Source organism: Camelus ferus, chromosome 18 (genome assembly GCF_009834535.1).
Source record: "Camelus ferus isolate YT-003-E chromosome 18, BCGSAC_Cfer_1.0, whole genome shotgun sequence".
In the NCBI taxonomy this organism is placed as follows: Eukaryota; Metazoa; Chordata; class Mammalia; order Artiodactyla; family Camelidae; genus Camelus; species Camelus ferus.
The window spans coordinates 7,129,812-7,157,425 of NC_045713.1; the positions used below are offsets into that span (position 1 = coordinate 7,129,812).

Genomic DNA, 27,614 nt, shown 5'->3' on the forward strand with positions numbered 1-27,614 from the left:
TCCCTGGGCGCCAGCGTATCGGCCAGCGAGGACGTGTGCACGACAGCGGTTTGAAATGTGGGGCCCTGCTGATATTAAAGAAAAGAAAAAGATTTACTAGCGTTATAGAAAATTTGGCACCTTTGCGATTACTTGGTGGGCCGTCGGTGAAATTAGTATGAAGTAGATTAAGTATCTACCCAACCTAACTAATCAACATCGCCTCATCCAGTGTCCCCTTCCTGTTCACAGTTTGTTGGAATGCAGTCTCCTAGATGCAGGTGGTGTATATAGGTCGTAGAGAATGTCCATTCCCGCTTCTTCCTTATAGGAGTATAAAAACAGACCCCCGAAGGTTAAAGTTACTTTCTCAAGGTCCACAGCTCCTGTGCTATGCTGACCTCTGGGTCCTGTGGGGAGCAGAAGAGATATTTAAATGTCTCGATACCGTCCCCACACACAGCTGACAATCAGGGAGCTAGACGGCAGGTGGAGGACTCATCTGTTGGGGCAGGGATTCCACCTACTGCTCTCACCTTTCTCCCCATAGCCGTGCCATGCTGCACCACCAGGATCCTGCCTGAGAGCAGATGGGAGAGAAGAGCCACAAGCTCTAGCATGGAGTCACTCACATACGCACACTCTTAAAGCTGAGGGGCAGGGAGAGCTCAGACTTCAAAGGGTTCTTCTCCATGACCCCTGTCCATCCTTGGGGCTTAAAGACAAGGGTCAAAGATCCTCTGGGTCATGCTTGGGATGCCCTGGTGTGTTAGTCATCTCCTCCTCCTCTACTTCTTCCTGATCTTGGTCTTCCTTCCCTTCTGTCTTCTCTTGCCCATCTGTGTTCTCCTTTCCAGTCCAAGTTTCCTGAAGACACGCTAGGTTGGGTGATAGAACACAGTTTAGAAAAGAGGGGGTGGGGGGGGTTGTGGCCTGGCAAGAAAGGGGCCAGCCCACACACTTACCAGTTTCAGTAGCTGGGAGCACATGACCTTCACAGAGAAAATGCTGTAGGGGCTGCTCCTGATGGTGGAAATACCAGTCTTCCACGATGTCTTCAGACTCCTCCAGCATCATCTCACACTGGTGGAAGAGTCAGAAGAGTATCTGCTCTGCTGGCCTTTGTAATCCCTCTTCTCTGTTCTTCACTCCCTGTCTCCCCACCCCACTTTGGAGAGGCAGGTAGCCAGGAGGTTAAACTTGGCTTATTAGATGTGTGATCCTCAGTTACTCAACATTTACTAGCACCTACTCTGCCAAGTAGATTATTAAACTCTGAGTCTCAGTTCCTTGTCTGTAAAATAGGAAATAGTAATAGTACTTGCTACAACAGGTTGTTGAGAGGGTAAAATATTAATTATTACTCCTTGATATGCTCCTGGGCTCACTTCAATTGATGGCAGAGCCCTCACTGCTCAAAGATGGACCTCCCTAGGATCTAGCTTCCCTCTCAGGTTCCCTTTTCACCTCCCTGGGCAATGTGCAGTATCCTATCCTACCTGCTTCTTGAGGAATGTGACCTCCACGCTGGGCTCGTCCCACAGCTCCAGAGGGATTCCCAGATCCACCTTCACTCCCTTCTCCACCAGGCCTTTCAGCACTGCCATGGTCTGACTCTGACCCTGAGAGATGGGAATTGGAGATCAGCCGAGCTCACTGCCCCACCTCCTCCCCATTTTTGTGTATCAGCCTTGTCAACAACTGGAGACCCTGGTAAGTTCCTTGGGGATGAGGACGAAGGAGTCTGCGATGGGGAGGGGACACTCCAGAACCAGGGGGAGACAGGTAGACATCTCAAGGACCCCAGGGAATACAGGTTATCATTTCTGAGAAGTGGGATCCTGCCTGGGGGAAGAGTCTGACCTTGGCATATCTCAGTGAGCCCTTGCGCTCAGCATGAACACTGTAATCCAGGATCCGCTCACATAAATTCTCCAAGGCTTCTTCCAGCCTTGTCTCTCTGTGGGAAAAGGGGAAACAAAGGCTCCCTGGATGCTCCTGGCACTTCTAGGGCTCCTTCAGGGATCGGAGGGTCGAGGAGCACCGAGAAGGACTCACGAAACGCTGTAAGGGATATGTCTCTTCCTTTTGCCTGTGTCCAGCACCTGTCCCAGCTCCAGCACCTCTCGAGATCGGCCAGTGCGACTCAGCTCTTCCTGTAGCTCCAGGCTCAGCAGTTTACATACTAGATGTCCAAGGGGACGTGAAAGACAAACAAACATACCAGCAACTCATTCTGCAGATGAGCAAAGTCAGCAGAGCATGATGGTTACAGGTGCAGACTCTGGAGCCAGCCTGACTAGGTTGGAATCCTGACTCGGCCACTGAGTGGTTGTGTGACAACCCTGCTGTGCCTTGGTTTCTTCACCTCTCAAATGAAAATAATACTAGTACCTCCCTCCTAGGGGTGTGGTGAGGATTAAATAAGTCTATGTAAAGCCCCTAGAATAGCGCCTGGCATGTAGTGAGTACTACATAAGCGTTTGCTGTTTTCTGAGTTCCTTCTGGATGCACAATAGCAACACAGAGATCAGTAAGCCCCGAGATCCCATCCACAGGATGTTGCCAGTGTCGTTGGGGACAGATAGAAAGATGATGACAATATTGCATAATGGACCCTACACTGGGGGTTAGACCAAGAGACAATCCCACTAGGAAATGCAAAATTCATTCAATAGTCATTCATTTTCCTCCTACTGGCCCCCAGTTTCCTTAAGAATGAGCACTGCATCTCTTCCACCGCTGTCTTTCCAGCATTTAGCACAAGATCTGGCATGTAGCAAGTCCCAAGAAAGGGAGTGGCCTAATACAGAAGTGCCAAGCCAACTAAACACAGGGGCAAGTAACAAAAGTGCCTTAAAATGTTCCAGGGGCTATGCTAGGACCTGGGAGAACACAGGTACTCTCCTTCCCTCCCATGCAGTGGGAGGTGACAGATAAGGAAGGAGGCTTCCATAGGAGGTGACATTTAAACTGGGTCTTGAAGAACCACATTCAGAAGGGAGAGGCTCATTCCCAGCAAAGGAAAAAACAACAGGCAAAGGCACAGAGATGCAAGAGGATGAGGCCGGCTCCCTGACCGCTGAGTTCAGTGTGGCTGAACATGGGTACTTTAGGGATGGGACGTGGGGTGTGGAGGCCATACAACAAAGATATTTGGATGCTATGCCAAAACCCCTTGGCTGTAGTCTAATCACAGCAGGAGGCCTTCAGAGGTGTTAAAGCAAGCACCGACACAATCGAGTTTGTATTTAGAAAAAGTGACTGGCGTAGGCTGGTAAGAGTGGGGACACAAATGAAAGGAGAGGAGAAATTAGGACCAAGTCATGAGGAACACTGATACTGAAATGCAGTGTGGAGTGAGGTAAAGGGGAAAAGAATCCAGGAAGAAATTAAATCCAAGAAGGCAACAAACTAGGGAACCAGGGCACTCAGTGGCCCAGCTCTGAAGTGTCCTCCCCAAGTTGGGCCCCACAGGTGATGCAGCCACAGATGTTCCTCATTGTAAAATCCATACAGTGCACACCCTCTGCAAAGCCTCACAATGGGGAACCTCTCCCAGTTGTGTGGCCTTCTCTTTCTTTTATGAGCTTCAAGGGCTGATTCATTCACTCCCAAACCACCTCAGGAGGGCGTGGGGCCTATAATTTGGAAGCGTCTCTGCCAGGGTGGAGCAGAGATTGTCCAGAAGGTAATGAATCTCACACTCCGCTCCTGCAGCCTCCCAAGCTTTAGGTCTGGTGGCATGGAGGAAACACACACACACATCTGAAGATGCTCAGTAGAGTGGACGGTCCTGGCCAGTAGTCTCTGAACTACAATTCCCATAAGCCATTGGGGCCCAAACCAGCAAGAAAAAGCAGGCTCCCTCTGGATGTCTCATGGGAATTGTAGTGCGATAGTTTTGGGGTAGCAGTATGCGTTCCTTCCCTTGACCCCATTCGAATTCCACCAGGCTCCACCAGAACCTCCCTCAGGTCCTCGAGGAAGTCGAGTGACCCACCCATCACGGTCCATTTGGTCTGGCCCAGACGAAGGAGGTGGGGCAGAGGGATGCGAATACGGGCTACTCCTTTTAGATACCTTCGCATTTGCTGGGCAAGCGTTCTGTGTCATCGTCTTCCTCCTTCGGCATCCCAGCCCAGGCACTGTACATAGTCAAAATGAAAAGCAGCATTCCCAACCGCACAGGTCCCATAACCAAGTACCGTCCACCGCCAATCTTGCCCTCAGACCAATTTCGGGAAGGCAACGGGCCCTTTAAATACCAAAGCTACGTGCTGCAACTTTAATCCAGCCTGGCAAGAGAGGCGCAAGCGCAGTGCCGGCCCGAAAGAGGGCGGGGCCTCGCTGCGCTCCAGGCTTCCCCGCCTGGGTTTTGTGGCGCCTCCGGAAGGTCCTGGCCGCCGGGTAGTGAAGGAATAAACTGAAGTAATTACAGGAAGAAGTTTTGCTCCTTACAAGTAGGCACAGAGACAGGACTTTTATTATCATTTCAGGCCGTGAGCGTGGCGGGCTTATTCCTTCTCCGGGAAGGGGTAGTGACCTGCTCTCTGGCTCTGCCAGGACCTACTCCCGGAGGGGGCGGGGCCAAGATGGCGCCGAGCGCCGGGTGAGCGGCGCTTCGGCAGCGGTGAGAGGCTTTTCCTGCGCGGGGTGCTCGGCTGGCGGGGGCGGGTCCGAGTGGTACCCGGGACTAGACCCTTTGAAGGGCCTGTGTGGGGACCCGGAGGCGGACGGTTGGTTGTGTGTCCATGTGCCTGGGGACCTCTATGTGTGTTTGCATTGGAAGGATGTTGCGAGGATGAGGTGGGCTCTCTACGCCGCCTTTCGCGCTGTACCCGTTGCCTGGGGACCTTGGCCCGCTTCTCTGCTGAGGAAACCGCTACGCGTATCTAACTCTCTACGAAGCCTTCCTGCCGAACTCCACTGACCTGAGGTTTCCTGAGGCCGTAGCGTGTTTTATGAGCCTTTACTGGCAGAGGGTACCGCGAGGTATTGAGAGATTAGTAGGAGTTCGCCAAGGAAGTGGGACACGACAGCCTCTTGTATACCCGGCTCCAGACATAGAGTATGTGTTAAATAAATGTGTTCCTTGCAGATAGGACTTATAAAAGTGGGGAAGGAGACCTGGAATGGTTTGAGAACTAAATTCTCTTTCGCCCCCATCTTCCCGTCGCTCCAGCTGGCCCACACCCGCTCCCCCACCTACACCCCGCAATCAGTCCAAAACACTTTTGACATTAGTTTTCCTATTGCCAGGTTCAAGCGAGCCATTTGCCTTTTGGCCACCAAGTAGATTCCAAGCTTGGGCGTGTACGTTGTTCATTTGATAATAGTGGTACCGTGTAGTTTTTGAGCACCTGCATCTCTAAGCCTTAACAATTCATTGGTTTATTCAACAGATGTTTATTGAGTGTCTGATATGTCTCAGGCACCAGTCTGGGGTCTCAGAATACATCAGTGAACATAAAGATCTCTGTCTACACAATGCGGAAAGGAGAGATGTGGTGGTGATAAACAGGAAGAAATAATATGTATTAGCAGGCGTTAAACTCCATGGGAATTTTAAAAAGCAGCGTAGGGGTGGAGATGAAGTATTAAGTAGGGTGATGGGACTAGGCAGCCAGGGGACATCTGGGGAAGAGCATTCCAGGCAGAAGGAACAGAGAGCAAAGGCCATAAAGCAAGAGCGTGCCTGGGAGGTTTGAACAGTAAAGAGGACAGTGGGTCTGTATTAAACTGGAAAGAAGGAAGGACGGGAGTTCAGAGAAGTGATGGGGAGAGAACAGATCACGGAGGACCTTGTCGACCATGATTAGGATTTTGGATTTTACTCTGTCTCACGTTGAGAGCCAGTACAGGGTTTTGAGCAGAGCAGTGACCCGATCTGATTTATATTTTGACAGAATCACTCTGGCTGCTATGTTGGAACTAGACTTAGAGAGCAAGAATGGAAGCGAAGACCTTGCCAGGAGGCTATTCAAGTTCCCCAGGGGTTAGATGATGGTGAGCTGGCCAGGCAGTGGGAGTTGGGGGACCAGGTGGATCACTTGGTGGATTGGATGTGAGGCTCACACAAAGAACAAGTACCTGGATGAATGGTGTTGCTGTGAAGGTGAGGAAAGCCAAGGCTGAAGCAGGTGGGGAGGGGGAGAGCAGGAGTTCAGTTTTAAAACAGGAGACAGTCTGATCTACAAGTCTGGAGTTAGGAAGAAAGCTCTGGGCTGGGGCTATAAATTTGCCGTCAGCAGCCTAGAAGTGATACTGAAGGCTGTACGAGGGGTGGAGGTCACCACGGGACTAAGTAGAGCTCAGCTATACAAGGACAAAGCCCAGGACACTCCAACATTAAGCAGAAGAGAAAGAATCAGTAAAGGAAACAGAGGGAATGGCCAGTGAGGTAGGAGGAAAACCAAGAGAAGATGGGGTGATACTGGTGAAAAGACTGTTTTCCAGAAGTGAGTAGGCAACTCTGCTATGTGCTGCTGAGAGGTCAAGGACGATCTGGAGGGAGAGGGGACTTTGGATTTGACAATGTGCAATCATAGTGACCTTGATGAGTGGTTTTAGGGACCTAGTGGAATCAAAAGCCTGATTGGAGTAGGTTTAAGGGAAGAGGAGAGGAGAGGGATTAGAAACAGAGTTAAGACAACTCTTTCAGGGAGTTTTATTGTGAGGAGGAGCCAAAAAGGGTATCGTAGAGAAAGTCAAAATGAAGATTTTTTAAAAATTTTTAATTGTGGCAAAATGCACATAAAAATGAACCATCTTAACCATTTTGAAGTGTACAGTTTAGTGGCATAAGCACATTCACATTGTTGTGCACCCATCACCACCCTCCATCCCCAGAACTCTTTTCTTCTTGTAAAACGGAAACTCTGTACCCATTAAACCATAACTCCCTTTTCTCCCCTCCCCAGCTTCTGGCAACCACCATTCTAATTTCTGTCTCTATGAATTTGACTCCTCTAAGCATCTCATATGATTAGAATCATAGTGTTTATTCTTTGGTGACTGGCTTATTTCACTTAGCAGAGTGTTCTCCAGGTTTATTGGTGTTGTAGTGTGGATCAGCATTTCCTTCCTTCTTAAAGCTGAATGGTATTGCATTATATGGATGGACCTCTACTTTGTGTTTTTAAGATGGGCAAAGTTACTGCATTTTGTAGGCTGACAGGAATGATCTGGTAGGTGGGGGAATTGATGGTGATACAGGGAGATGGGAGACATGCTGGAGCAATGCTTGAGTTGGTGGGGGGTGTGACCAGAATCTCTCCAGGAACAGGTGGGAAGGCAGGGTACCTGGGCCCCTTTGCTGCTCAGCAGGTAGGCGTGGTGGTGGCAGCCTGGGGAGGTCTCCTCAGGTGCCAAAAATGAGGGAGGAGAAGTGTCAGATAGGACAGAGGGAACCTGAGTGCACTGAGGTGTATGACTGTCAGGCAGCATTAAGGGCTCCTCTGAAGTTCGAGGCCATGAATTTAAAGGGGGAATTGGTCATGATGGTTGTGTGTTTCCTCGTCATGTTCAACTGAACGGGCGTATAGACTCAGGGAGTTGTATTTAACCAATATTGCATTTTTGTCAAGCACGAATAATAAGGCAAGAAGAGGCAAGAGAGATGAAGGTTGGCACATTAACCTTAAGAAAAAAAACATTTTCACCTTTTAGAGAAGAAACCCAAAGCTGGGAGAGTTTAAGTGGCTTGCCCAGGTAACAGCTAGGTCGTGCTGGGGCTGGGATTTAAACAGAGAACTGAGATCATTCTACTCTACGTGACCTGTACGGTGCCTGGCATAGGATCAGTGTTGAATTGGATGGGAGTGCTGCCTCCTCCTGGTATGGCTGGTGCTGACTCACGTGGGGATGGACAGAGGACACCGCCGAGTCCCTTTCCCCCCATCTCCATTGTCCTCCCTTTGTCATGGCCTCCCTAACCCAAAGCCCCTCTTCTTTGGGTCTCACTCTCACATTTCATCTCATCCCCCTGCCAGGGTCTCCATCTCTCTGCCCTGGGGCACCATCCCTGGGGGGAGGAGAGGAGGGGTTCCAGAATGGCTGAGGAGAAGAAGCTGAAGCTGAGCAACACTGTGCTGCCCTCGGAGTCCATGAAGGTGGTGGCTGAGTCCATGGGCATCGCTCAGATTCAGGAGGAGACCTGCCAGCTGCTGACAGACGAGGTCAGCTACCGCATCAAGGAGATTGCACAGGTACCCTAGCCCCGCTGCCTGGTATCAGTGCTGCCGCCCAGGCTGCCTTCTTCCCCCGGGTCTCAGGCTGACATCTGTCCTCCCACCCCCAGGACGCCTTGAAGTTCATGCACATGGGGAAGCGGCAGAAGCTCACCACCAGTGACATTGACTATGCACTGAAGTTGAAGAACGTTGAGGTGACAGGGATGCATAGGACTGAGAGGGGCGGGTGGGGGCCTCAGGCACAGCATCAGCCTCGGCCACACCTGCTCCGGCTCCCTTCTCATCCCAGAGTGTATCTTTCTATCTCCTGTTGTAGCCACTGTATGGCTTCCACGCTCAAGAGTTCATTCCCTTCCGTTTCGCCTCGGGTGGCGGCCGGGAGCTTTACTTCTACGAGGAGAAGGAGGTTGATCTGAGCGACATCATCAATACCCCTCTGCCCCGGGTGCCCCTGGACGTCTGCCTCAAAGGTTGGCGGAGGGGAGGGGAGGACAGTGTGGCAGAGTCGGGGTTTGAGGTAGCTCACAAGCGAAGGAGCCCTCAGAGTGGGGTCCATGGTGAGGAACAAGAACGCAAAGACTTCCTGACATCCGAGTCCGTGTTCACCTTGACACCTTCCTTCCTCACAGCCCATTGGTTGAGTATTGAAGGCTGCCAGCCAGCTATACCAGAGAACCCACCCCCAGGTAACCTCTGTGCCCAGCGCCCGCCCCTCCACTTCTCTCTCCCTCCTCCTCCATCTCCTGCCCTGACTGCTTTCCCACCAGCTCCCAAAGAGCAGCAGAAGGCTGAGGCCACAGAACCCCTGAAGTCAGCCAAGCCGGGCCAGGAGGAAGATGGCCCCTTGAAAGGCAAAGGTCAGGGGGCCGCTCCAACCGACGGCAAAGGTCAGCGCTGCTAGGCCAGGTCTCTCCTGCTCTTGCCCCAAAGCCAGATGGTCATTTGTGAAGAGGGCGAGGTCAGGGCAAGGAGCGAGACCGCAGGCTGGGAGCCACAGAAAGGGTCAAGAGGCCTAGGGGAAGCCGGGTCTCCCTGGGTGGGGGAGGGTCGGGTCGAGGTTTGTCCAGTGCTGAGGCCTCCTCCGGAGCTTTCTTTCCCAAATTCACACAGGGAAAGAGAAGAAGGCGCCACCCCTGCTGGAGGGGGCCCCTCTGCGACTGAAGCCCCGAAGCATCCACGAGTTGTCTGTGGAGCAGCAGCTGTACTACAAGGAGATCACCGAAGCCTGTGTGGGGTCCTGTGAGGCCAAGCGAGCGGTGAGGCCCCATGTCCTGTCCTGGAGGCCCCGGGAAGTCCTCCCCATGGCAGCGGCCCCCCTTCACTCGCTCCCTTCCCCTCCCAGGAGGCTCTGCAGAGCATTGCCACGGACCCGGGGCTCTACCAGATGCTGCCCCGCTTCAGCACCTTCATCTCGGAGGGGGTGAGAGGGCTCGGGGGCAGGACACAGGATGAGGCTGGGGGAGTGAGGAGGCGGCGAGGAAGCTCACCTGGGGCCCTGGGGCCCGGTCACTTCTCTCTCCTCCACCCCAGGTGCGTGTGAACGTGGTGCAGAACAACCTGGCTCTGCTCATCTACCTGATGCGCATGGTGAAGGCGCTGATGGATAACCCTACTCTGTATCTAGAAAAATACGTGAGTGGACCAACCTGCCCACCTCTCACCCCAGGCTTTGGGGACCCTGCCGCCACCCCCAGGAGACCACTAGTCAGAACTGGTGGACTCACTGCTCCTCCCTCAGGTGCACGAGTTGATCCCAGCTGTGATGACCTGCATCGTGAGCAGACAGCTGTGCCTGCGGCCAGATGTGGACAATCACTGGGCACTCCGGGACTTTGCTGCCCGCCTGGTGGCCCAGATCTGCAAGCATTTCAGCACAACCACTAACAACATCCAGTCCCGGATCACCAAGACCTTCACCAAGGTGAGCCAGGGCGATGGGCATGTAAGCTTTCACATCACTGCTCAGGGGTCACCAGAACAATGAGGGCTTCACCAAACCAGTGTGGCTACAGGATGTGACAATGAAAACCGGGGGTAGGGGGCTGGGGGCAGGACTTGAGCCCCATCTGTTGGCTCTTAACGATTTACAAGAAGAAAGCGTGTTTATGAGAGACTCGGGTCCTTACAGTTAGCTTCTCACACTTCATCTGCTTTATTTTCCGCCCTTTACAGAGCTGGGTGGACGAGAAGACCCCATGGACGACGCGCTACGGCTCCATCGCAGGCCTGGCAGAGCTGGGACATGATGTTAGGCCCCTGGCGGGGAGCACGGGTGGAGGAGAGGGATCGTGAGGTCAGAGTGGGCAGCAGCCCCCAACCCGGGAGACCCTGTGGTGACCCCAGGGCCCTGGCTTCTCCCTTTCCAACAGGTGATTAAGACTCTGATTCTGCCACGGCTGCAGCAGGAGGGGGAGCGGATCCGCGGGGTCCTGGATGGCCCTGTGCTGAGCAACATCGACCGCATAGGGGCTGACCACGTGCAGAGCCTCCTTCTGGTGACAGAGCCCCACCCCCACTCTCCCTTCTCCACCACCACATACATAGGAACAGTGTTTAGCAAGCATATAGTGTCTTTTATTCACTGATTCTATCTTTGCTTTATATTCAGAGCACACCTGAGAGTCCAGTATTGTCTTGCAGGTGGAAAGACTGAGGCACCAAAGGATTAAGTAAAAAATAAAAGGTCTTAACTCTCAGCCTGTGACCACTCGGCTGTGCTCCCCCATCACTCTGGCCCATTCTGGGCAAGGCAAACGCCCTGTGGACCAGCTGGCCCTTAGATAGAACCAGTGTACTCAGCAGTTCTCCACTCACACCAGCTGTTCTGAGGAAAAACCACAGCATTCTCTGCACACAGATAACCCAGCACTGCCTGGCCTCCCACAGGAACATGCTGAAAAAACGGATGACCTTGTTCACCCCGTCCCCATTCCGATTCTGAGGGTCCCAGCCCTCCCTATACCTGGCTGTTCTTTGCCTTCTCTCTACAGAAACACTGCGCCCCTGTTCTAGCAAAGCTGCGCCCACCACCTGACAATCAGGACGCCTATCGGGCAGAATTTGGGTCCCTTGGGCCCCTCCTCTGCTCGCATGTGGTCAAGGCCCGGGCCCAGGCTGCGCTGCAGGCTCAGCAGGTCAACAGGACCACTCTGACCATCACTCAGGTCAGCACAGGGTGCGGGGAGGAAGGGTGAGGTAAAACGGGGAGAACCTTGGGGGTGGTTTCCACGGCAGAGGACTCACACACGTGCACGCACCCAGGACTGCACATGCACTTCTGTGAAACACAGTGCCCACCCCAGTCAGCGTCTGGAGGAGTCTAGGCCTTGTTAGTGGTGATGCCCAACCACAGTGAGACCCCCGAGGGGGAGCAAGAGGACCCCTTCTTTTTGTAGTTGGTGACTTTTTTTCATAGATGGTGACATCTTCCTGCCTCTTCTTCCCACAGCCACGGCCCACACTGACCCTCTCACAGGCTCCCCAGCCTGGCCCTCGCACCCCTGGCTTGCTGAAGGTCCCTGGCTCCATCGCACTGCCTGTGCAGACACTGGTGTCTGCCAGAGCTGCTGCCCCGCCTCAGCCTTCTCCTCCTCCAACCAAGTTTATCGTGATGTCATCTTCCAGTGCCTCGTCCACCCAGCAGGTACGTGCAGGACCAGGGATGGTGGGGAGCAGTCACCACGGCGCTAGTCAAGTACCAGTTACTCAGTTGGAGCAAGTGAAGTATTCCTCCGGGCCTGGGGTGTTGGGAGGGCACCAGGCAAGTGACACTGCCTTCCTCCCCCCCCATCCCCCAGGTCCTGTCCCTCAGCACCTCGGCCCCTGGCTCAGGCTCCACCACCACCTCTCCTGTCACCACCACTGTCCCCAGTGTGCAGCCCATCGTCAAGCTGGTCTCCACTGCCACAACCGCGCCCCCCAGCACTGCGCCCTCTGGCCCCGGCAGTGTCCAGAAGTACATTGTGGTCTCTCTTCCCCCGACAGGGGAGGGCAAAGGAGGCCCCGCCTCCCATTCTTCTCCAGCCCCTCCCCAATCCTCAGCCCCCTCCCCGCTGGGGGCCAGCGCCCTGTGTGGGGGAAAACCGGAAGCTGGGGAGAGCCCCCCTCCTGTTCCAGGGACTCCAAAGGCTAATGGCTCCCAGCCCCCTGGATCTGGCTCCCCTCAGCCTGCGCCTTGATGCTGTCGCCGCCTGCTGGCCTCTCCCCTGGATTCACATACGCGGGCATTCTGGGTGGAAGGAAGTAGTAGTCAGCTTCCCCCATGCTGCTTTCTCTTTAGACATTTTACAACCGTTCCTCAGAATAAAAGTTTGATTTTTAAGTTGTATTCCATCTCAGTCCTTCCCAGGTCTGATACCACAGGAGGGTCAACCCCATCAAGCCCTCCTGGTCTCTAGGACTCTGGACTCTTCAAGCCAGATCCGCGGCCACAGGCTGTAAGTCTGGAGAAAAAAATTCTGTCCCCCTGATGCACAGACCACTGGCTCTGCCACTGCGTCGTGTCCTCCTTTGGGAGCCTCAGATCCGGATGACATAGGCATCGCTGTGGCTCAGGTGTCGCACCCACTTGTGTGGGTTGGCGTTGCCGCAGGGTCTGAACGCCAGCCTGAGGAAGCGGACCTGGAGGCCGGAGCATGTGTGCCGGGGAAGTTCAAAGGAGAGGCTGGCAGGGCCCAACCCCAGAGGAGGAGCCGAGGTGGAGGACCCTTGGCCGGGAGGCCCAGGGAGGCCCGGGACGTCCATCTGGGAGGGCAGAGGAGGGGGGAGGTGCTGAAGACAGACAGGGAGGAGGGCAGGGGAGCCAAGGGGCCAGGCAGCTGACCACGCTGACCCACTGCACATGGAGGCACGGGTGAGGGTGAAAATGGAGGTGGGAGGAGAGGGCCTTCAAGAAGCAGCGGTTGATACCTGGAACAGGCCTGAGAGCTGAGAGCCCCCTTGTACCCGCGGCAGGTCCCAGTGAAGGGCTCCCTCCCCCAGCTCTGCCTTCTGCTCGGGGCTGCTCAGCTCCTGAGACAGGCTGCAGTGCGGAGAGGAAAGGTGCTGGGATCAGCCCCTGCCGGCCCCTGGAGACAAGCCGCTGCCACCCCACGGCTCACACTCTCCCCACCAGTGCCATCCTGTTGTCCACGGAAGCTGGTAAAACCACTGGGGTGGGGGGCCCATGGTGCACACACACTCACCTGACCACCCCTCGTGGCAGGGGAAGGTGCAGCCTGACGTTGAGAGCCTGGCTGCATGGAAGAAAGGGACAGAGTCGGCCCCAGGAATGCAGTGACTCGTCCTGCCTTTGTTAATATCACAACTGGAGTTCCACACCAGTGCAGTGCCACTCCGCCCCCTTCCCCAACCCTAGAGCCTCTAACTCAACTGGATGCTGAGGCTGGGGACCGCATCTGAAGGTGGGAACAGCAGGTATCTTGGCCTTGTCTCCTATCCTACATAGCTGCACTAGGCTTGGCTACCCCACCTCGTACCTCTTTGGGGGCAGGTCACATCGTAACTTCAGATAAACCTGGAGCCTGGGTCAGAAGGTACAATACCATTCACGTTATGCTGCTGGCATCTCACCCTTCCCCAGGCGTCTCACCCCCACACCCAGGGCCCCCACATGTGGCTGTGTTGGCTGTGCCCCATGAAGGAGGGAGAGGGGCTGAAATCCACGAGCCACTACGTGCCCGGAGCTGCGTCCACTTGTGGGGGAGGGCACCTTTTCTAACTCGGAGCCTGTTACCACTACCACCCCCACTCTTCCATACTCAGTCTTGGGACTATTATATACCTACAATGGGCTTGGGCTCCAGAGAAGTTCTAGAACAGGGAAATGGCCTCCCTCACCTGCCTGAGCCTCGGTCCCACTGCACGGAGGGAAAGAGCCGGAAGGGGAGCGGGGAGGGGAGGTCATCTGAGAGTTGGTACCGCATCACAGTCAGCTGAGACCAGAGAGGAACGGAGGTCAGTTTGGTCTCCTCACACCTGAACTGCCTCCCTTCCCCTCGGTGGACCAAATACGCTAGACCAGCCTGATCCTCACCTCGCCCTGAGGTGGCTGCAAGCGGAGGATTCGGTGAGACTCAAACTCATCCAGGTGCACCGAGCTGTGAAATGAGACCTCATCCACCCGAATTCCTGGCCCATAACCTAGAAAGAGAGACTCCTCTCCTAACCCATATTTTGGGAGAAAAGAGCTAGGAGGGACTGGGGCTCTGTCTCTAACTTCTTTCCATGAGACCTTTGGCCACGACCTCTACCTAGGAGAGAAAGACCCCTTCCTCCTCACCTCTCAGTTCTGACTTCCCCACGCAAAATTCTTCTGTCAAGCCGATGCGCATCTCTGTCAGGGGGAAGAACATCAGAAAAAAGAAAAGGCTGCCAAATACCACCGTCCACGCCACCCGGGAGCCTGTCCCAAATCCCACCCCAGGCCCAGCCTGCTGGCTGCTTACCAGAGCCACTGGGCAGAAAGCTCTTAAGTCGGATCTCTCCCTGCACATCCACCTTCAGCAGTGAGCCCTGAGAGGGGCAGGGAGGTTAATGCCCAGAGGTGACCTCCCCAACACGTTTTCCCAATACAACCTGTCCTCGGCTGCAGGGCTGGGAGCCCAAACTTACATTAGAGGCTATCAGTACGGACAGTCTCTCGACCACATCCAAAAACACTTCATTCTTTTGGCTCTAAGGAAGAGAGGGGGGTTTGGTGGTTGAAGGTTGATCGGCCTGTGTTTAAACGTGGACAGGCACGCAGGACAGGGCAGTGGAGGCTGGGGCCCTGGGGTGGGGACAAAGGTAAGAGAAGGATCATCTCCGTTTAGGGGAGGTGGGAAGATATGATGAGATCCCAGACTCTGGGATCCCAGAAAAAAAAATCGGAGGGTCTGAACCCATCAATCCCTCCCTCACCTGGTCAGAGCGGCTGGACAGGACGGGGCGGCTGGCTGCACTGCTGGGGGCCACTTTGCTCTGTTGGGTCTCGGCCCCAAACTGAAAAGTATCCAAAGCAATCAATCCTCAGGTCTGACACTCCCAGCCAACCCTCCTCAATCCTCTGCCTCCTCTGTCCCTCAACTAACCAAGCCAACACTGCTGAGGTCAAAGAGGCTGAAGGGCTTGCTGACTACAGCCTCAGTCTGGATGAAGTTCCTCAGCATCTCCGTGGATGTGGTCTGTACATAGCCATAGTCCTATGGGCAGAGGAAGGACAATCTGTGGGTGGTCAGTGGAAGGAAGGGGGGAAAATGAGTGGACTTAGCCTCCCATCCATGGGATATATCTTCAGAGAATGGGGGACAGGGAGGGACATCCTTGGACCTTACCAGCACTTCATCCAGGAGTTCGTAGACAAGAGCTACATTGCGGGATATGGTCCCCTCACCCAGGGAGCCACAGTAATCACCCAGGAGAGTGGCTAACCTGGGGAAACAGGGCGGAGTGTGCACATCTTCCTCCTCTCCCACCCCCACGCCCAGGTGCCCAGGCCTGCCCTCCTCACCGGGAGAGCAGCTCTAGGAGGCTGAAGGGAGAAATATTTTCTGAAGTCGTGGCCACCAAATAAAGGCCGCTGTGTCTGACGTGAATAAAATGACGGTCACCATGGTGCTGAGGCAGAGGCAGGCGGAAAAAGAGTTCGGAAAAGAGAGTTGTAGTGATTCCTGACCCGTGAGACTTGGGCTGGTATCCTGATTCCCTGACTTACTAGGAGCGTGACTTCGGGCGACATATGAAACCTCCCTAGGGCCCAGCTCCCTAACGTGTAAAAGGAGTTAATAATAGTACCTACTCCACAGTGGATGAGGACTGAGACGAGTGAGGAGCTATGTCTGGTGTATTGTTTGCGCTCGATAAATTTCCATTGATGCTATTTGGAGGAGTGTATTCACTAAGTGAAAGCTCTCAGGGAAACAGCCCTGGGAGGAGGCGCCCCCTACCCCGGCCCTTCAGGAGCATCCCTTCCACCTCCGCCCCTGCCCGTAGTTACCATGACAACCGGAGACTCGTCTCCTGGCAGTCCAGTCAGCTTCCGGTAGAAGAGCTCGGCCACATCTCGGCCGCCACAGTCTCCGCGGACTGATCGGGTGGAAGGACAGCTAAGGAGCCAGGATGCTGGCTGGCTCTGGGGCACTAGTCCCACCCAGCCCCTCCCCACAGCCCCGCCGGTCAAGGATACAGTCTTTGTAGATGAGCGGGTCCCCCTTGGAGGACAGAATGAAGAACTGAGAAATCATGGCCTTTCTGGAGAGTAGACCAGGCGACAGCAAAAGTTGGGCCTGCCCCGCCCTGCGGCCCCGGAACAAAAGGACGCGAGTGGGCTGGCCCTCTAAGAGCGACTCTCCTCGGACCGCGGGAAACCCGGCGCCCGCCCTGCCTTGTCCAGCCTTGCCCGCCCAGCCTTGTCCAGCCTTTCCCTCCCAACACCCGCGCCGCATCCGCGTCACTCAGCCTAGGTTCGCCCGGTGATTGGTTGAGGCTGGGGCCTGTGGCGAGTGGGAGGGGCAGAGGGCCTGCTCTCCGATTGGCCCGCACGCCACCGCGCTGGTCACGTGGGAGGCGACGTTTCGCGCCAATTTCGGTTGGTCGGCCGCAGTTCGCCGCGCGGGCGTACTTTGCTGCTCCGGCAGTGAGAGGTCTGAGCCTGCAAACTGCTGCCGCACTGCCCTCGGCAGCAATGGCCCTTAAGGACTACGCGCTCGAGAAAGGTGAGGGTCTGCAAGTGTGGGAGGGGCGCCCTGCGCGGGTATTCTTGGCCAACACCTGTTGGTGTCGGCTCGGGTCCTGGAGGGGCCGGGCTCGGCGCGCGAGGCCAGAAGGAGGGTTGGGAGGCGGCGGGGCTGAGGCAGACGGTGTCTGGGAGGCGCACGGGGCGCCGAAGTCGGAGAAGAGCTGGTAACTGTGTCCAGGAAAGGAGTGGGGGTCGTGGTGGGGGAGCGGACACCCCAGCTGGGGGGCTCCGGGGGAAGGGTCGTGCCCGGCGGAGACCAGGACCTCAGGGGACCCTGTCTAAGGCTCAGCGTTGGACGCTTCCAGTCCGCTGCCCTCCGCGCTGTTAGGCACTCGGGCTCTCGCGTCTGCTCGAGACTCGCCGAAGCCCTAGGGGTGGGCAGGCCTGGGCCGCTGCGCGCGGGGATTGGCCGCGTTAGTCCAACCTCCAAGCGGAAGTGAAGGCGGGCGGAAGTTGCGCGACGGCGCTGGAGGGAGTGTCGTGTGTAAACAGTGTCCTTCCGCACGGTGGCCTCGGAGAGAGCCACTGAGGGTGGGGGCGTGCCTGGAACTGGGGGGCTTAGCTGGGGGCCGAGGGGAGACATGGCGGGGTAGGACGGAGTGGCCCTAGGCGAGCCGGCCAATCGTCGGGCGGGCTCCCGCCCTGGGCGGAGGAATTCCGGGCGGTGAGGCGGCAGCATCTGGGCCCATGTGCTTCTTTGTTTACTAAGAGCGGAAGCAGTGGCGGGAGAGGGGGTGGGGCGCAGGACGGGCCTGGTGGCGGAGATCCCTGTGAGAGCAAGGATTTGGGGGGCCGAAAGAAAAGGGGAATCATGCGCACGGAAGAAGAGCTGAGGACCTTGAGACCTGAGTGTGTTTCCAGGTGCGGGAGGCCTTTGAGAAAGAGCACTGAGATCTCCAACTACTGCAGAGTGGGATTCCCCTGCCGGGAGGGTGTTGAGTGTTACTCTGAACTGCCAGGGGCCCCTTCTTCCCTAGAGAAAAACGGACTCGTGAAAAGGTGTTCTGCCCAGTTTGGGGAGAATTATCTTAGGCTTATTTAAATGCTCGTTAAGGCTTTTTCAAATGCTCGTTAAGTGGTTTGTAGATCTCATTTTAAAAGAAAGTGAGTTTTTTAGATTTCTACTAGAGGGGTTTGTGATAAGGAAACCGAAAGAAAGGTCGATCCTCATGATTTTACGTTTTACGTTATAGAGAAGGTGAAGAAGTTTCTACAAGAGTTTTACCAGGATGAATTTGGCAAGAAGCAGTTCAAGTATGGAAACCAGTTGGTAAGTCCAAGGTTAGGTAAAGGGAATGGGATGGTGGCTTACGGAGCTTTAAGAGGTGGCCTGGTTTATTTTAGCAAGTACACTTTTCTGTGACAAGTTTAGCAGCATACCTGGTTCCTGTGTATCACTACATTCACAATAATTAAGGTGTTTTTAGAAGTTGGGGGTGCTGAGAAGTGAGTATTGCTGTGTCTCACCAGCTGTTTCTCCCCTGTGGGGGCCTGGAATTTGGGTGCTGAGCTCACAGTGACAGGTTCTCGCGTGTGCACACCAGGGAGCATGGTGTACCTGGCTCTGTTGCTATCTCTTCCTTACCCCAGGTTCGACTGGCTCATCGGGAGCAAGTGGCATTGTACATAGACCTAGATGATGTGGCTGAGGATGACCCTGAGTTGGTAGACTCGATTTGTGAGAACACCAAGCGCTATGCCAGGCTCTTTGCTGATGCTGTCCAAGAGCTGCTGCCTCAGTACAAGGCGAGAGAGGTGAGGAAAATGTAGGGCAAGGAACTTCAGTTTCTGTCAAGAGGCTTCTCGGATACTAGTGTTTTCTGAGCTGGCAGGGATGGGGGCTAATGATTTCTGCCTGGCACCCTTTGTGCTCTTTCCCCGTCCTGCCACTCATTTTTCCCATCTCCCTCCCTCTTCCTTTAGGTGGTAAATAAAGATGTCCTGGACGTTTACATTGAGCACCGGCTGATGATGGAGCAGCGGAGCCGGGACCCTGGGGCAGCCCGGAGCCCCCAGAACCAGTACCCTCCTGAACTCATGCGCAGATTGTGAGTGGTCTCGGTGGGGAAGGGTGTGGGAATTTGTTCTCCAGGACCTAGCTAATGACTGTTTTCCCCTTAGCGAGCTGTATTTTCAAGGCCCGAGCAGTAATAAGCCTCGTGTGATCCGGGAAGTACGGGCTGACTCTGTGGGGAAATTGGTAACCGTGCGTGGAATTGTCACTCGTGTCTCTGAAGTCAAACCCAGGATGGTGGTGGCCACTTACACTTGTGACCAGTGTGGGGCAGAGACCTACCAGCCGGTACGTATGGAACAAGGAACGGGAATGCACTGAACTCTTGCTAGTTTTCTAAGAATTAATTTTGTCTGTTGATTCTTATCTGTCATTTTCGCTGTTTACTGTGAAACACACCTGTGTTTTCCCCTTTCATCATCTCTAGCATAGTCTTCCTGTCCATTTTGTGTTCTCTGTGTTTGTTTATATTGACCCAGAATAGTTCAGGACGTTCTTGATAGTTCCGTGGTATCTGCCACAGAGATGTTTTTCAAGTGACTGACTATAAGGGGCTCTGACTTTGGTGCTTCCTTTTTGACATCCTAGATCCAGTCTCCCACTTTCATGCCTCTGATAATGTGCCCGAGCCAGGAGTGCCAGACCAACCGCTCAGGAGGGCGGCTGTATCTACAGACACGGGGCTCCAAATTCATCAAATTCCAGGAGATGAAGATGCAAGAACATGTGAGTTTGGGGTGTGTGGTCCAGGGCCCAGGGAAGTGGGAGCTTAGAGGCCACTTGAGTCCTGTGGTCACTCACACAGAGTAGGAGAGAGAAAGAACAAAAGAGGGAGGAGTTGAGGCAGGGAGTACCCCAGTGCAGGAGGAGGGGTTAACTGGAACTTCCTGATTGAATTGGGAAGAGGTAAAGGAGAGCTCAGCTTCCCTCCTCCTTAGCTTGTCTGGGGCGGAGCATGCCAAGAAGTGGAAGACTGGAACGCTGCTGAGGGAGGGAAGGTTAGTCCTCAGAGGCCTTGTGTACCCTTCTCCCCCAGAGCGACCAGGTGCCCGTGGGAAACATCCCTCGCAGCATCACGGTGCTGGTAGAAGGAGAGAACACAAGGATCGCTCAGCCTGGGGACCACGTCAGTGTCACCGGTATCTTCTTGCCAATCCTGCGTACCGGCTTCCGACAGGTGGTACAGGTAAGAAAGGAGGTGAAAATGCAGATGTGGTGTTCCCGTCTCATCCATCCCCTCGCTCTTACCACCCCCCACAGAGAAGACTATCAGCAGCAAAACACCAAACAAAACAGAATGAAGGGTTTTGTCAGGAACTCTTAAGGGACTCACGTGGATGGGCAAGGTAAAGGAACCTCTTTCACATCCTGGCTTTTCTGCCTAAGGGTTTACTCTCGGAAACTTACCTGGAAGCTCATCGGATTGTGAAGATGAGTAAGAGTGAGGAGGATGAGTCTGGAGCTGGAGAGCTGAGCAGGGAGGAGCTGAGGCAAATTGCAGGTGAGGGGTCGGGGGAAAGCGGGAATGTGAGTCTCTGAGCAGTTGTTCCCCCAGAAAACACTCAGTCTTCACTGTCCCACAGAGGAGGATTTCTATGAGAAGCTGGCAGCCTCTATTGCCCCCGAGATATATGGGCACGAGGATGTGAAGAAGGCACTGCTGCTCCTGCTCGTGGGCGGGGTGGACCAGTCTCCTCGGGGCATGAAAATCAGGGGTGAGTAGAGGCGTTTGGGAAGGCAAAGGATGACAGGGACCAGTGTCCCATAAGACACAGAATAAGAGTTGGCATCTTGGCTTCAACGGGTGGAGGGTAGGATTAGAAGAAATGGTGCTGGGTGTGGGGGGCGGGCCTTAAAGATACTTTTCTGTTTTTGAACTTGCATTAAAAGAATAGCCACTAAGGAGCTTCCTGCTACTCCTCCAGGCAACATCAACATCTGCCTGATGGGGGATCCTGGTGTGGCCAAGTCTCAACTCCTGTCTTACATCGACCGCCTGGCCCCCCGCAGTGAGTAATTAGACCTTGGGAGATGCAGACCGGAGGTCAGGGACCATCACATTTCCAACCCTCGGGGAGGGCTGGGAATGAAGGTGATGTCAGTGCCACCACCCCCAAGACGTGCAGCTGCCCCAGGAAGGCCTGGCTGGGTCAGTAGGGCAGTTGAGTACACGTCTCACCTCTCTGGCCCATGTTTTTCTATCCTTTGCCCCATTCTTGCTCCCTTGTTCTTTTTCTTCTTAAACCTGTCTGCTTTTCTCTCTTCCTGATCCCTTTGTTCAGGCCAGTACACGACAGGCCGGGGCTCCTCCGGAGTGGGGCTCACGGCAGCCGTGCTGAGAGATTCCGTGAGTGGAGAACTGACTTTAGAGGGCGGGGCCCTTGTGCTGGCTGACCAGGGTGTGTGCTGCATTGACGAGTTTGACAAAATGGCTGAGGCTGACCGCACGGCCATCCACGAGGTCATGGAGCAGCAAACCGTCTCCATTGCCAAGGCGGGCATTCTCACAACACTCAATGCTCGCTGCTCCATCCTGGCTGCTGCCAACCCTGCCTACGGACGCTACAACCCGCGCCGCAGCCTGGAGCAGAACATACAGCTTCCTGCTGCGCTGCTCTCCCGATTTGACCTCCTCTGGCTGATCCAGGACCGGCCTGACCGAGACAATGACCTGCGGTGGGTGAATGCAGCTCGGCAGTAACGTCTCTGGGGAGGGAGGAGAAATTGGAAGACTCCTCACTGTAACTCCAGAGCCTGCCTCTCTTAAACCGGAGCCTGGTCCACTGTTCTTAGGGTGGGTCAGGACTGAAATGCTGATAACCATTTCCTGGGAAATGTCCCTGCCATGCTGGGATGAGGAGCTGAGGGAGGAGGATGTGGAATTGGGGCGCTGTGTGTAGCACCAAAAAGTGTGTTCCTATGTGCCTCCCCTCTCCCCAGGTTGGCCCAGCACATCACCTACGTGCACCAGCACAGCCGGCAGCCCCCAGCCCAGTTTGAACCTTTGGACATGAAGCTCATGAGGTAGGAGGACTGGTGTACTTCACCAGTCGTCGTATGTGCGTTGTTTCTTGAGAAGCTTTCAATCTCAGGGGTTTATATTTATCACTTCACCCCACCCCCTTTCTATTTACTGTATGTTCTGAGTCTGAGGACAGTTGAGTCTAGGTCCCCGCCAGGCCACAGGAAAGACCGTGGCAGAGAACCCGCATTTCGCACCATCTCCACCCCTGCCTGCCTCGGTTGAGGCAGGTTCAGATTTGAGGCAAAGTTGAGTCCTGCTGGGATACTTGACGTCACTTTTCTCCACGGAGTCTGTCGAAGGGCTCCCAGTGATTCTTCAAGTTTTCCTTCCCTTTTACCTGTTCTCTTGAAGTTAACAAGATATACTCGTTTCCTTTGGCCATGTCACATGTTCAGGGGAGGGGGCCCTTTGGAGAAATCAGTGTTAAATATTTAAGCAAGCGAATAATCATCCACTGATTTGTCTTTCCTACTTAAAAGTACCCCCACCCCCAAGAGTTTTCTTCAGTGGAAAACTTAGGCAGAACAAACATCCTCTTCCTATCTCTTTTCTGCTTCCCCACAAACCTCCCCCACAGGCGTTACATAGCTATGTGCCGGGAGAAGCAGCCCACGGTGCCAGAGTCTCTGGCGGACTACATCACGGCAGCCTACGTGGAGATGAGGCGAGAGGCGTGGGCCAGTAAGGACGCCACCTACACGTCCGCCCGGACTCTGCTGGCCATCCTGCGCCTGTCCACTGCTCTGGTGAGCGCCTGTCGGTTCTGCTGGAGGGTGGGCCGTTTTGGCCCTTCCTGGGCACTTGCCGTAACACGTCCTCTCGTTGCCGCCTCCCTCCCACTCAGGCCCTGCCGGGGCTAAAGTGCTGACAGTGCAGATAGTGGTCCTGTCCGTGCTACCGCACTGTGGGTACTTGCTGCTCCAGCAGGGCACGCACAGCGGCTGTGGAGGGGAAGGCCTGCTCCCTGCTTCGCACACCTCTCCGAGGGGTGGGTGGGGCTAATCTCGCTCCGTGTGTCCTAGATCCTGTGCTAGAAACCTTCGTTTCTGCAGTCCCATCTTGGACCTTCGTCCTGGGGGCTCCAAAGTGCTGTTCGTGCAGGTAGTGTGATTGCCTGACCTACTGCTGAGCTAGCACTTCCCGAGCCCCCGGGACACAGCCTCTCTGCCAGGCGCCTTCTTGGCTGAGCTCCCCAGGCTCCATCTGTCGTGGAGGGGAGCCCAGTGGAGTTCAGAAGGGTCTGGTCTCCCTCACAGGACAGCTGAACACCGGGACTGGCCAGTGTTGAGAGGCGGAGACTTGGGCAATTGCTGGCCGCTGCCCTGGGCATTGCACTTGTCTCGGTCTGACAGTGCCGGCCCCACGCTGCGGATGTTTGGGGGCAGGGGAGGGGGCCTCTGCTCGTTTGTGAGTTGACACACATGGGTAGCCCAACTTTTAACACTGGAGGGGGGGGTCCCTGACTTCATTCCACCCCCCTCCTCCCGTTCCCATCTCTCCCTACCTTCCCCTTAGGCACGTCTGCGAATGGTGGACACTGTGGAGAAGGAAGATGTGAACGAAGCCATAAGGCTAATGGAGATGTCCAAGGACTCACTTCTGGGTGACAAGGGGCAAACAGCTAGGTGAGTGGCTTCATGAAGGATGTCAGGAGTCACCTTGACCTTGTTGAGCAGAATGCTTATCCCTGTGGTTTCTGCATCCTCGTGTCTCTGATGTTGGTCTCAGACTTTGAATGCTGACCACTGCTGTTCCGTTGATACTGGGCATTCTTGTACCCTGACCGTACATACCCATGCTTGCTCCCTCCAGGACCCAGAGACCAGCAGATGTGATATTTGCCACGGTCCGTGAGTTGGTCTCAGAGGGCCGAAGTGTCCGGTTTTCCGAGGCGGAGCAGCGCTGTATATCTCGTGGCTTCACACCTGCTCAGTTCCAGGCGGCCCTAGACGAGTATGAGGAACTAAACGTCTGGCAGGTCAACACCGCCCGGACACGGATCACTTTTGTCTGAGTCCAGTCGTGGGAGGCACTGGAGTCTGCTCTGCACACCATGCCAGCCCCCCTTCCCTTAAAGGTCCAGTGATGCTCTTGAGGGGAAAGGAGGCTCCCCTCTTTCTCAAACTGCACTTGTTTTACCCATTCCTTTGCTAATAAAGTGTTTGTAGATTTGCTGCCTTCCATTGTTAAAACAGGCCATTTTGAGTTTCCTAGATTCATATCTTGTTCCCCTTATGCTTGTCTTATTCCGTCCACTCAATTAACTGTACCTGTCAGGCACCATTACAGACAGTGGAGACGCAGCAATGAGTGACAAGTCCCAGCGTGCAGACTGTTCACACTGGATCTCCACTCGTGTCTCCAGCCTCAAAGTAAGACACCAGTATCTCTGCCTCCTAGGGTGCAGGTGCCCTGGGGTTCAGGCACATACCTCACAGTGTAGTAAGCACTCAACGTGGTAACAGACACCTCCCCCTTGGCAATCAATACCCAGTGCCAATAGGATCAAGGCTTTAAGATCCAAGTTGAGAAGCCTGTGGGTACCTAACAGAGAGGACAGAGCCACTGAAAGGGGGTGCTGAGGGGCTGCTCCCCTTTTATTGACAGGTTGCTCCAAAGGGAGTGTAGCACCCTTCCCCTTGACAGCTGTCCTACCCCTGCACATCACCCCTTCAAGTACCCTCTGTTCAGAAGAAGAGCCCCCGCATCCGCCTGCCAATGCCTTGTCGATCATAGAGGACGTTGAACTTGTTGACGAACTGGTTCATGGTGTTGCACGTTTTGGTGATGGTGCCAAGGTAGGCCATGAGCCCCACGTCATTGCATTGCTGCAGGGGAACAGAAAGAACTGGTTCCCCAGGGGCTCCAAGTCCCTCACAGCATGCGCAGGGACCAGCCGAGTCCCGTGTCCCGCATGCAGAAGTGACGGTGTGTGCCCCACCTCCCCATCCTGCATTTCACACTCACATCGTAAAAGTCTGTCTTGAACTTGTCTGTGCTGAGCACCGGGAGGCAGTGACACAAAGCATAGGCCTCCCGCAGGATCTCATGGTTAAAGGGGACCTCTCCTAAAGGCACAATAAGGGGCCACATTAATGTGGATGCTGTCACTTCCCCAGGAGGGAGGAAAAGTGGTTCAAGTGCCAGGGAGACACCTGTCCTACCCGCTTCAGAGGCCTTGACATACTCCAAGATGAGCTTGACGCGGCTGTGCAGCATCTTGATGGCGCTGTGCTGTGCGATCAGGTGTTCGGCCACTGCAGGGGGACAGGGACAGGCTGAGGCTGAGCAGGCAGGCGGCCACACCTTCCACCCCCACTGCGAAGGAAGCCCCTCGGGCCTCCATTACCAGTGGAGTTCTCTCCGCTGCCTGTTGCTGTCATTCGGGCCACGTGGTCTACACCAATGCGTTCGGCTTCCTCTGTGGCCAGAGTGTAGGTCAGCTCAGCAAACAGCATCGTGGCCTACAGGGCACATGGGGAGAGTCAAACACAGGAAACGCCAGGAGTAGGATCTGAGCATTGAAGGGCAGGGCATTACCTCTCCATTGATTATATCTATGACAGACTCAAAAACGCTGACAGGAAGCTGTAAAGAGATGGAGAACAGCTCTTAGTAACATAAATGCACCAGAATCTATTCTAAGAGCCCCAAACTGGGCTTGGCCCTTTCACATTAATAATTTTCTCATCTAATCTTCCTAAGGACCCAGTGGAGTAGGAATTATCCCATTTTATACATGAGGGAAATGCAGCTGAGGTTAAATGACAAACCGAAAGTCACACAGCTGGTAAACTGCAGGGCAGAGACTTGATTCAGCAGGAGATGCAATACAGTAAAAGATAACAGGGGATGAGACTAAAAGACAGGCATGGTGATGGACAAGCAGGCCAAAGCGGGCACGGGCACAGGGTCAGCATTACTCACATCTGTGTGCTTGGTCATAGGGTTCAACTTGAGAAACAGAGGGCTCTCAATAATCTCGCACACCTGGAAGACGGGGACGATGCACACGCGTGTCAAGGCCCATCTTCTTCCCCTCGTCCCCTCTTCTCTGCCCCAGCATGCACACGTGTGAGCATGTGTACCTGCTTATGGACGTGGATGTCGGAGGGGTCAGGCGGCCCCCCTGTGGTATACCAACCCAGAAACTCCAGCTCCTTGAATACCTGTTTAACTGGAGAGGAAGGGGCCAGAGAACACAGCATTTCTTTAAACCATCCTTGATTTGAAGCTCCTGGTGTATTTTTAGCAGCTTCTCCCCTCCCCATCCTGGCTCAATTTAGAATAATTAATCTCTTCTATCTTGTCTTCTCTGACTCCTTACTTTGTGGGGAATAACAGAATGTGTTCTTTTTCTAAGGTCTCTACTTGCCCTTCACTTTTCCTCCGCTCTGGTCCTATTCTGTTGTTTTTTTGTTTTGTTTTTTTTCCCCAATCCTCTCCATCCACTTTGTTTTTGTGTGTGTGTGTGTGTGTTTTTTAACTCCCACTCCTTCCCCCACCTCCATTCCCTTCTCACATTGCTCCTCCTTGGTGTAATAATATTCCTTGTCAATGATAATCTTCTCTTCCACGGTGTGGGACAGCAGCTCAAAGGAGTTCATCACCTCGATGTTTCGGCCCTCCTGCTTCCCGATCAGAGCCCCAATCACTAAGGGGAGAGAACACATAGAGGTGAGGGCAAGGCATCCCGAAACTCCCCAACCATTCAAGCCCGAGGGTCTGAGGTCAGGCGAGCCAAGTACCAGGGAAACGGCGATTTGCGAAGGAGGAACTGGCTTCAGTAAAGGAAGGGGAAAACGCTACTATTTGGGGGAGGTGATCAAGAAAAGGAGGCTAGAGAATTGTACCCAACACTCACCCTGCATAGGCCGCCCCTCCTGGGAGCGCATGCGAATCCAGTGGTCTGAGATGTTGAGAATGACGAGGGGATGAAGAGCGACCGAAACACTGCCAGTTACTCCGGAGGCCATCACGCTGGGGACTACTAAGGAGAAAGAGGAGGTGACAGTCCGGGTCCCACGTTCCTCCCGGGAAATGAGAGTGGGAGACGGCGGAGTCCGGGCCATACATCCCTCCCGCAAGTTATCCCAGAGAGCTCGTCGCTGACCCGCCCTCCTGACTTCTCCCGGGAGTCGAGGAAGGCCGTGATGGGCCTCGAAAGGCGTCTCCAGAAGCTGCCTCCGGGGGGCCCGTTACCTGCTGCATCCACCTCCATGCCGCTGCTCCCTCCGGTCCCGTTCGCCGCAGTCGCCGCCGCCGCCATCGCCATTTTCCCCGCGCCCGCCAGCGTCGGCCCCGCCCCCTCCCTCCCGGCTTCCGTACGGCAGCGGCGCATGCTCCTTGTCGCCGCAGTGCGAGCTGCGCGGACGCTGGGCAGCGCCCGCAGTTCCGCCCGACGCCGGCGGGTGGCGCGAGACGCCCGGGGCGGGTAGAGCTCGAGGCCCGCGGGGCCCGCGAGGCCCCGGCGCCGATCTGTCGTAGCCCCTCTCGCCTGCAGCTGACGTGGAACGAATTACTTAACCCCGCCCTGATCGTCCTCGTCAGTACAACTGCGGTAAGACTGCAGAGTTCCTAAGGCTGTGGCAGAATGAATGAAACGTCATGTTGCTGCCCTCAGAATAAAACCCAAACTCCTAACCACACCACGGCCTGCAGGGCCCTGCATGACCCAGCCCCGCC

General features: G+C 54.9%; 5 protein-coding genes across 13 annotated transcripts; 2 read left to right on the top strand and 3 right to left on the bottom strand.

Annotated features, from left to right (window-relative positions):
• Positions 1-69: 69 nt before the first annotated feature.
• On the bottom strand, positions 70-4,310 carry CNPY4 (canopy FGF signaling regulator 4). Of its 2 annotated transcripts, none has more exons than XM_006181243.3 (6): positions 4,063-4,310; positions 2,038-2,164; positions 1,843-1,939; positions 1,479-1,601; positions 945-1,062; positions 70-857 (listed from the first exon to the last, which is right to left on the bottom strand). In XM_006181243.3, exons 1-6 carry the CDS (start codon positions 4,175-4,177, stop codon positions 709-711), a joined length of 729 nt encoding a protein of 242 aa, XP_006181305.1. In that variant the 5' UTR covers positions 4,178-4,310; the 3' UTR covers positions 70-708. The 2 variants fall into 2 exon arrangements, with proteins under 2 accessions (XP_006181305.1, XP_032315634.1); XM_032459743.1 differs by having other exon boundaries at positions 2,038-2,215; positions 4,063-4,198.
• Positions 4,311-4,494: 184 nt separating this feature from the next.
• Positions 4,495-12,500, top strand: TAF6 (TATA-box binding protein associated factor 6). Of its 3 annotated transcripts, none has more exons than XM_014556338.2 (15): positions 4,495-4,612; positions 7,974-8,189; positions 8,282-8,368; positions 8,491-8,644; positions 8,804-8,860; positions 8,942-9,031; positions 9,285-9,430; positions 9,517-9,594; positions 9,705-9,806; positions 9,913-10,095; positions 10,347-10,421; positions 10,544-10,669; positions 11,165-11,338; positions 11,623-11,817; positions 11,972-12,500. In XM_014556338.2, exons 2-15 carry the CDS (start codon positions 8,034-8,036, stop codon positions 12,350-12,352), a joined length of 2,004 nt encoding a protein of 667 aa, XP_014411824.1. In that variant the 5' UTR covers positions 4,495-4,612; positions 7,974-8,033; the 3' UTR covers positions 12,353-12,500. The 3 variants fall into 3 exon arrangements, with proteins under 3 accessions (XP_014411824.1, XP_006181303.1, XP_014411822.1); XM_006181241.3 differs by having other exon boundaries at positions 4,587-4,612; positions 8,942-9,061; XM_014556336.2 differs by lacking the exon at positions 4,495-4,612 and adding an exon at positions 4,664-5,050 and having other exon boundaries at positions 8,942-9,061; positions 11,972-12,352.
• On the bottom strand, positions 10,727-16,602 carry AP4M1 (adaptor related protein complex 4 subunit mu 1). Of its 2 annotated transcripts, XM_006181245.3 has the most exons (15): positions 16,339-16,601; positions 16,150-16,238; positions 15,664-15,770; positions 15,488-15,584; positions 15,245-15,355; positions 15,075-15,155; positions 14,787-14,849; positions 14,621-14,687; positions 14,455-14,508; positions 14,209-14,315; positions 14,013-14,107; positions 13,652-13,696; positions 13,358-13,408; positions 13,083-13,194; positions 12,431-12,917 (listed from the first exon to the last, which is right to left on the bottom strand). In XM_006181245.3, exons 1-15 carry the CDS (start codon positions 16,595-16,597, stop codon positions 12,693-12,695), a joined length of 1,563 nt encoding a protein of 520 aa, XP_006181307.2. In that variant the 5' UTR covers positions 16,598-16,601; the 3' UTR covers positions 12,431-12,692. The 2 variants fall into 2 exon arrangements, with proteins under 2 accessions (XP_032315626.1, XP_006181307.2); XM_032459735.1 differs by lacking the exon at positions 13,083-13,194 and having other exon boundaries at positions 10,727-12,917; positions 16,339-16,602.
• A 109-nt stretch (positions 16,603-16,711) lies between these two features.
• On the top strand, positions 16,712-24,121 carry MCM7 (minichromosome maintenance complex component 7). 4 transcript variants are annotated; one of them, XM_032459728.1, is made up of 15 exons: positions 16,712-16,867; positions 18,084-18,160; positions 18,481-18,645; positions 18,814-18,938; positions 19,012-19,192; positions 19,493-19,630; positions 19,941-20,090; positions 20,291-20,405; positions 20,488-20,619; positions 20,830-20,913; positions 21,187-21,580; positions 21,845-21,928; positions 22,507-22,675; positions 23,445-23,554; positions 23,742-24,121. In XM_032459728.1, the coding sequence occupies exons 1-15, from the start codon at positions 16,837-16,839 to the stop codon at positions 23,941-23,943; spliced, it is 2,157 nt and encodes a 718-aa protein (XP_032315619.1). In that variant the 5' UTR covers positions 16,712-16,836; the 3' UTR covers positions 23,944-24,121. The 4 variants fall into 4 exon arrangements, with proteins under 4 accessions (XP_032315619.1, XP_032315621.1, XP_032315620.1 ...); XM_032459730.1 differs by lacking the exon at positions 16,712-16,867 and adding an exon at positions 17,378-17,421 and having other exon boundaries at positions 23,742-24,103; XM_032459729.1 differs by lacking the exon at positions 16,712-16,867 and adding an exon at positions 17,476-17,554 and having other exon boundaries at positions 23,742-24,103.
• A 374-nt stretch (positions 24,122-24,495) lies between these two features.
• Positions 24,496-27,285, bottom strand: COPS6 (COP9 signalosome subunit 6). Of its 2 annotated transcripts, none has more exons than XM_006181246.3 (10): positions 27,132-27,285; positions 26,794-26,919; positions 26,452-26,583; positions 26,018-26,106; positions 25,857-25,919; positions 25,470-25,517; positions 25,279-25,393; positions 25,094-25,186; positions 24,897-24,997; positions 24,496-24,757 (listed from the first exon to the last, which is right to left on the bottom strand). In XM_006181246.3, the coding sequence occupies exons 1-10, from the start codon at positions 27,268-27,270 to the stop codon at positions 24,617-24,619; spliced, it is 1,047 nt and encodes a 348-aa protein (XP_006181308.2). In that variant the 5' UTR covers positions 27,271-27,285; the 3' UTR covers positions 24,496-24,616. The 2 variants fall into 2 exon arrangements, with proteins under 2 accessions (XP_006181308.2, XP_014411826.2); XM_014556340.2 differs by having other exon boundaries at positions 26,794-26,916; positions 27,132-27,257.
• Positions 27,286-27,614: the final 329 nt, after the last annotated feature.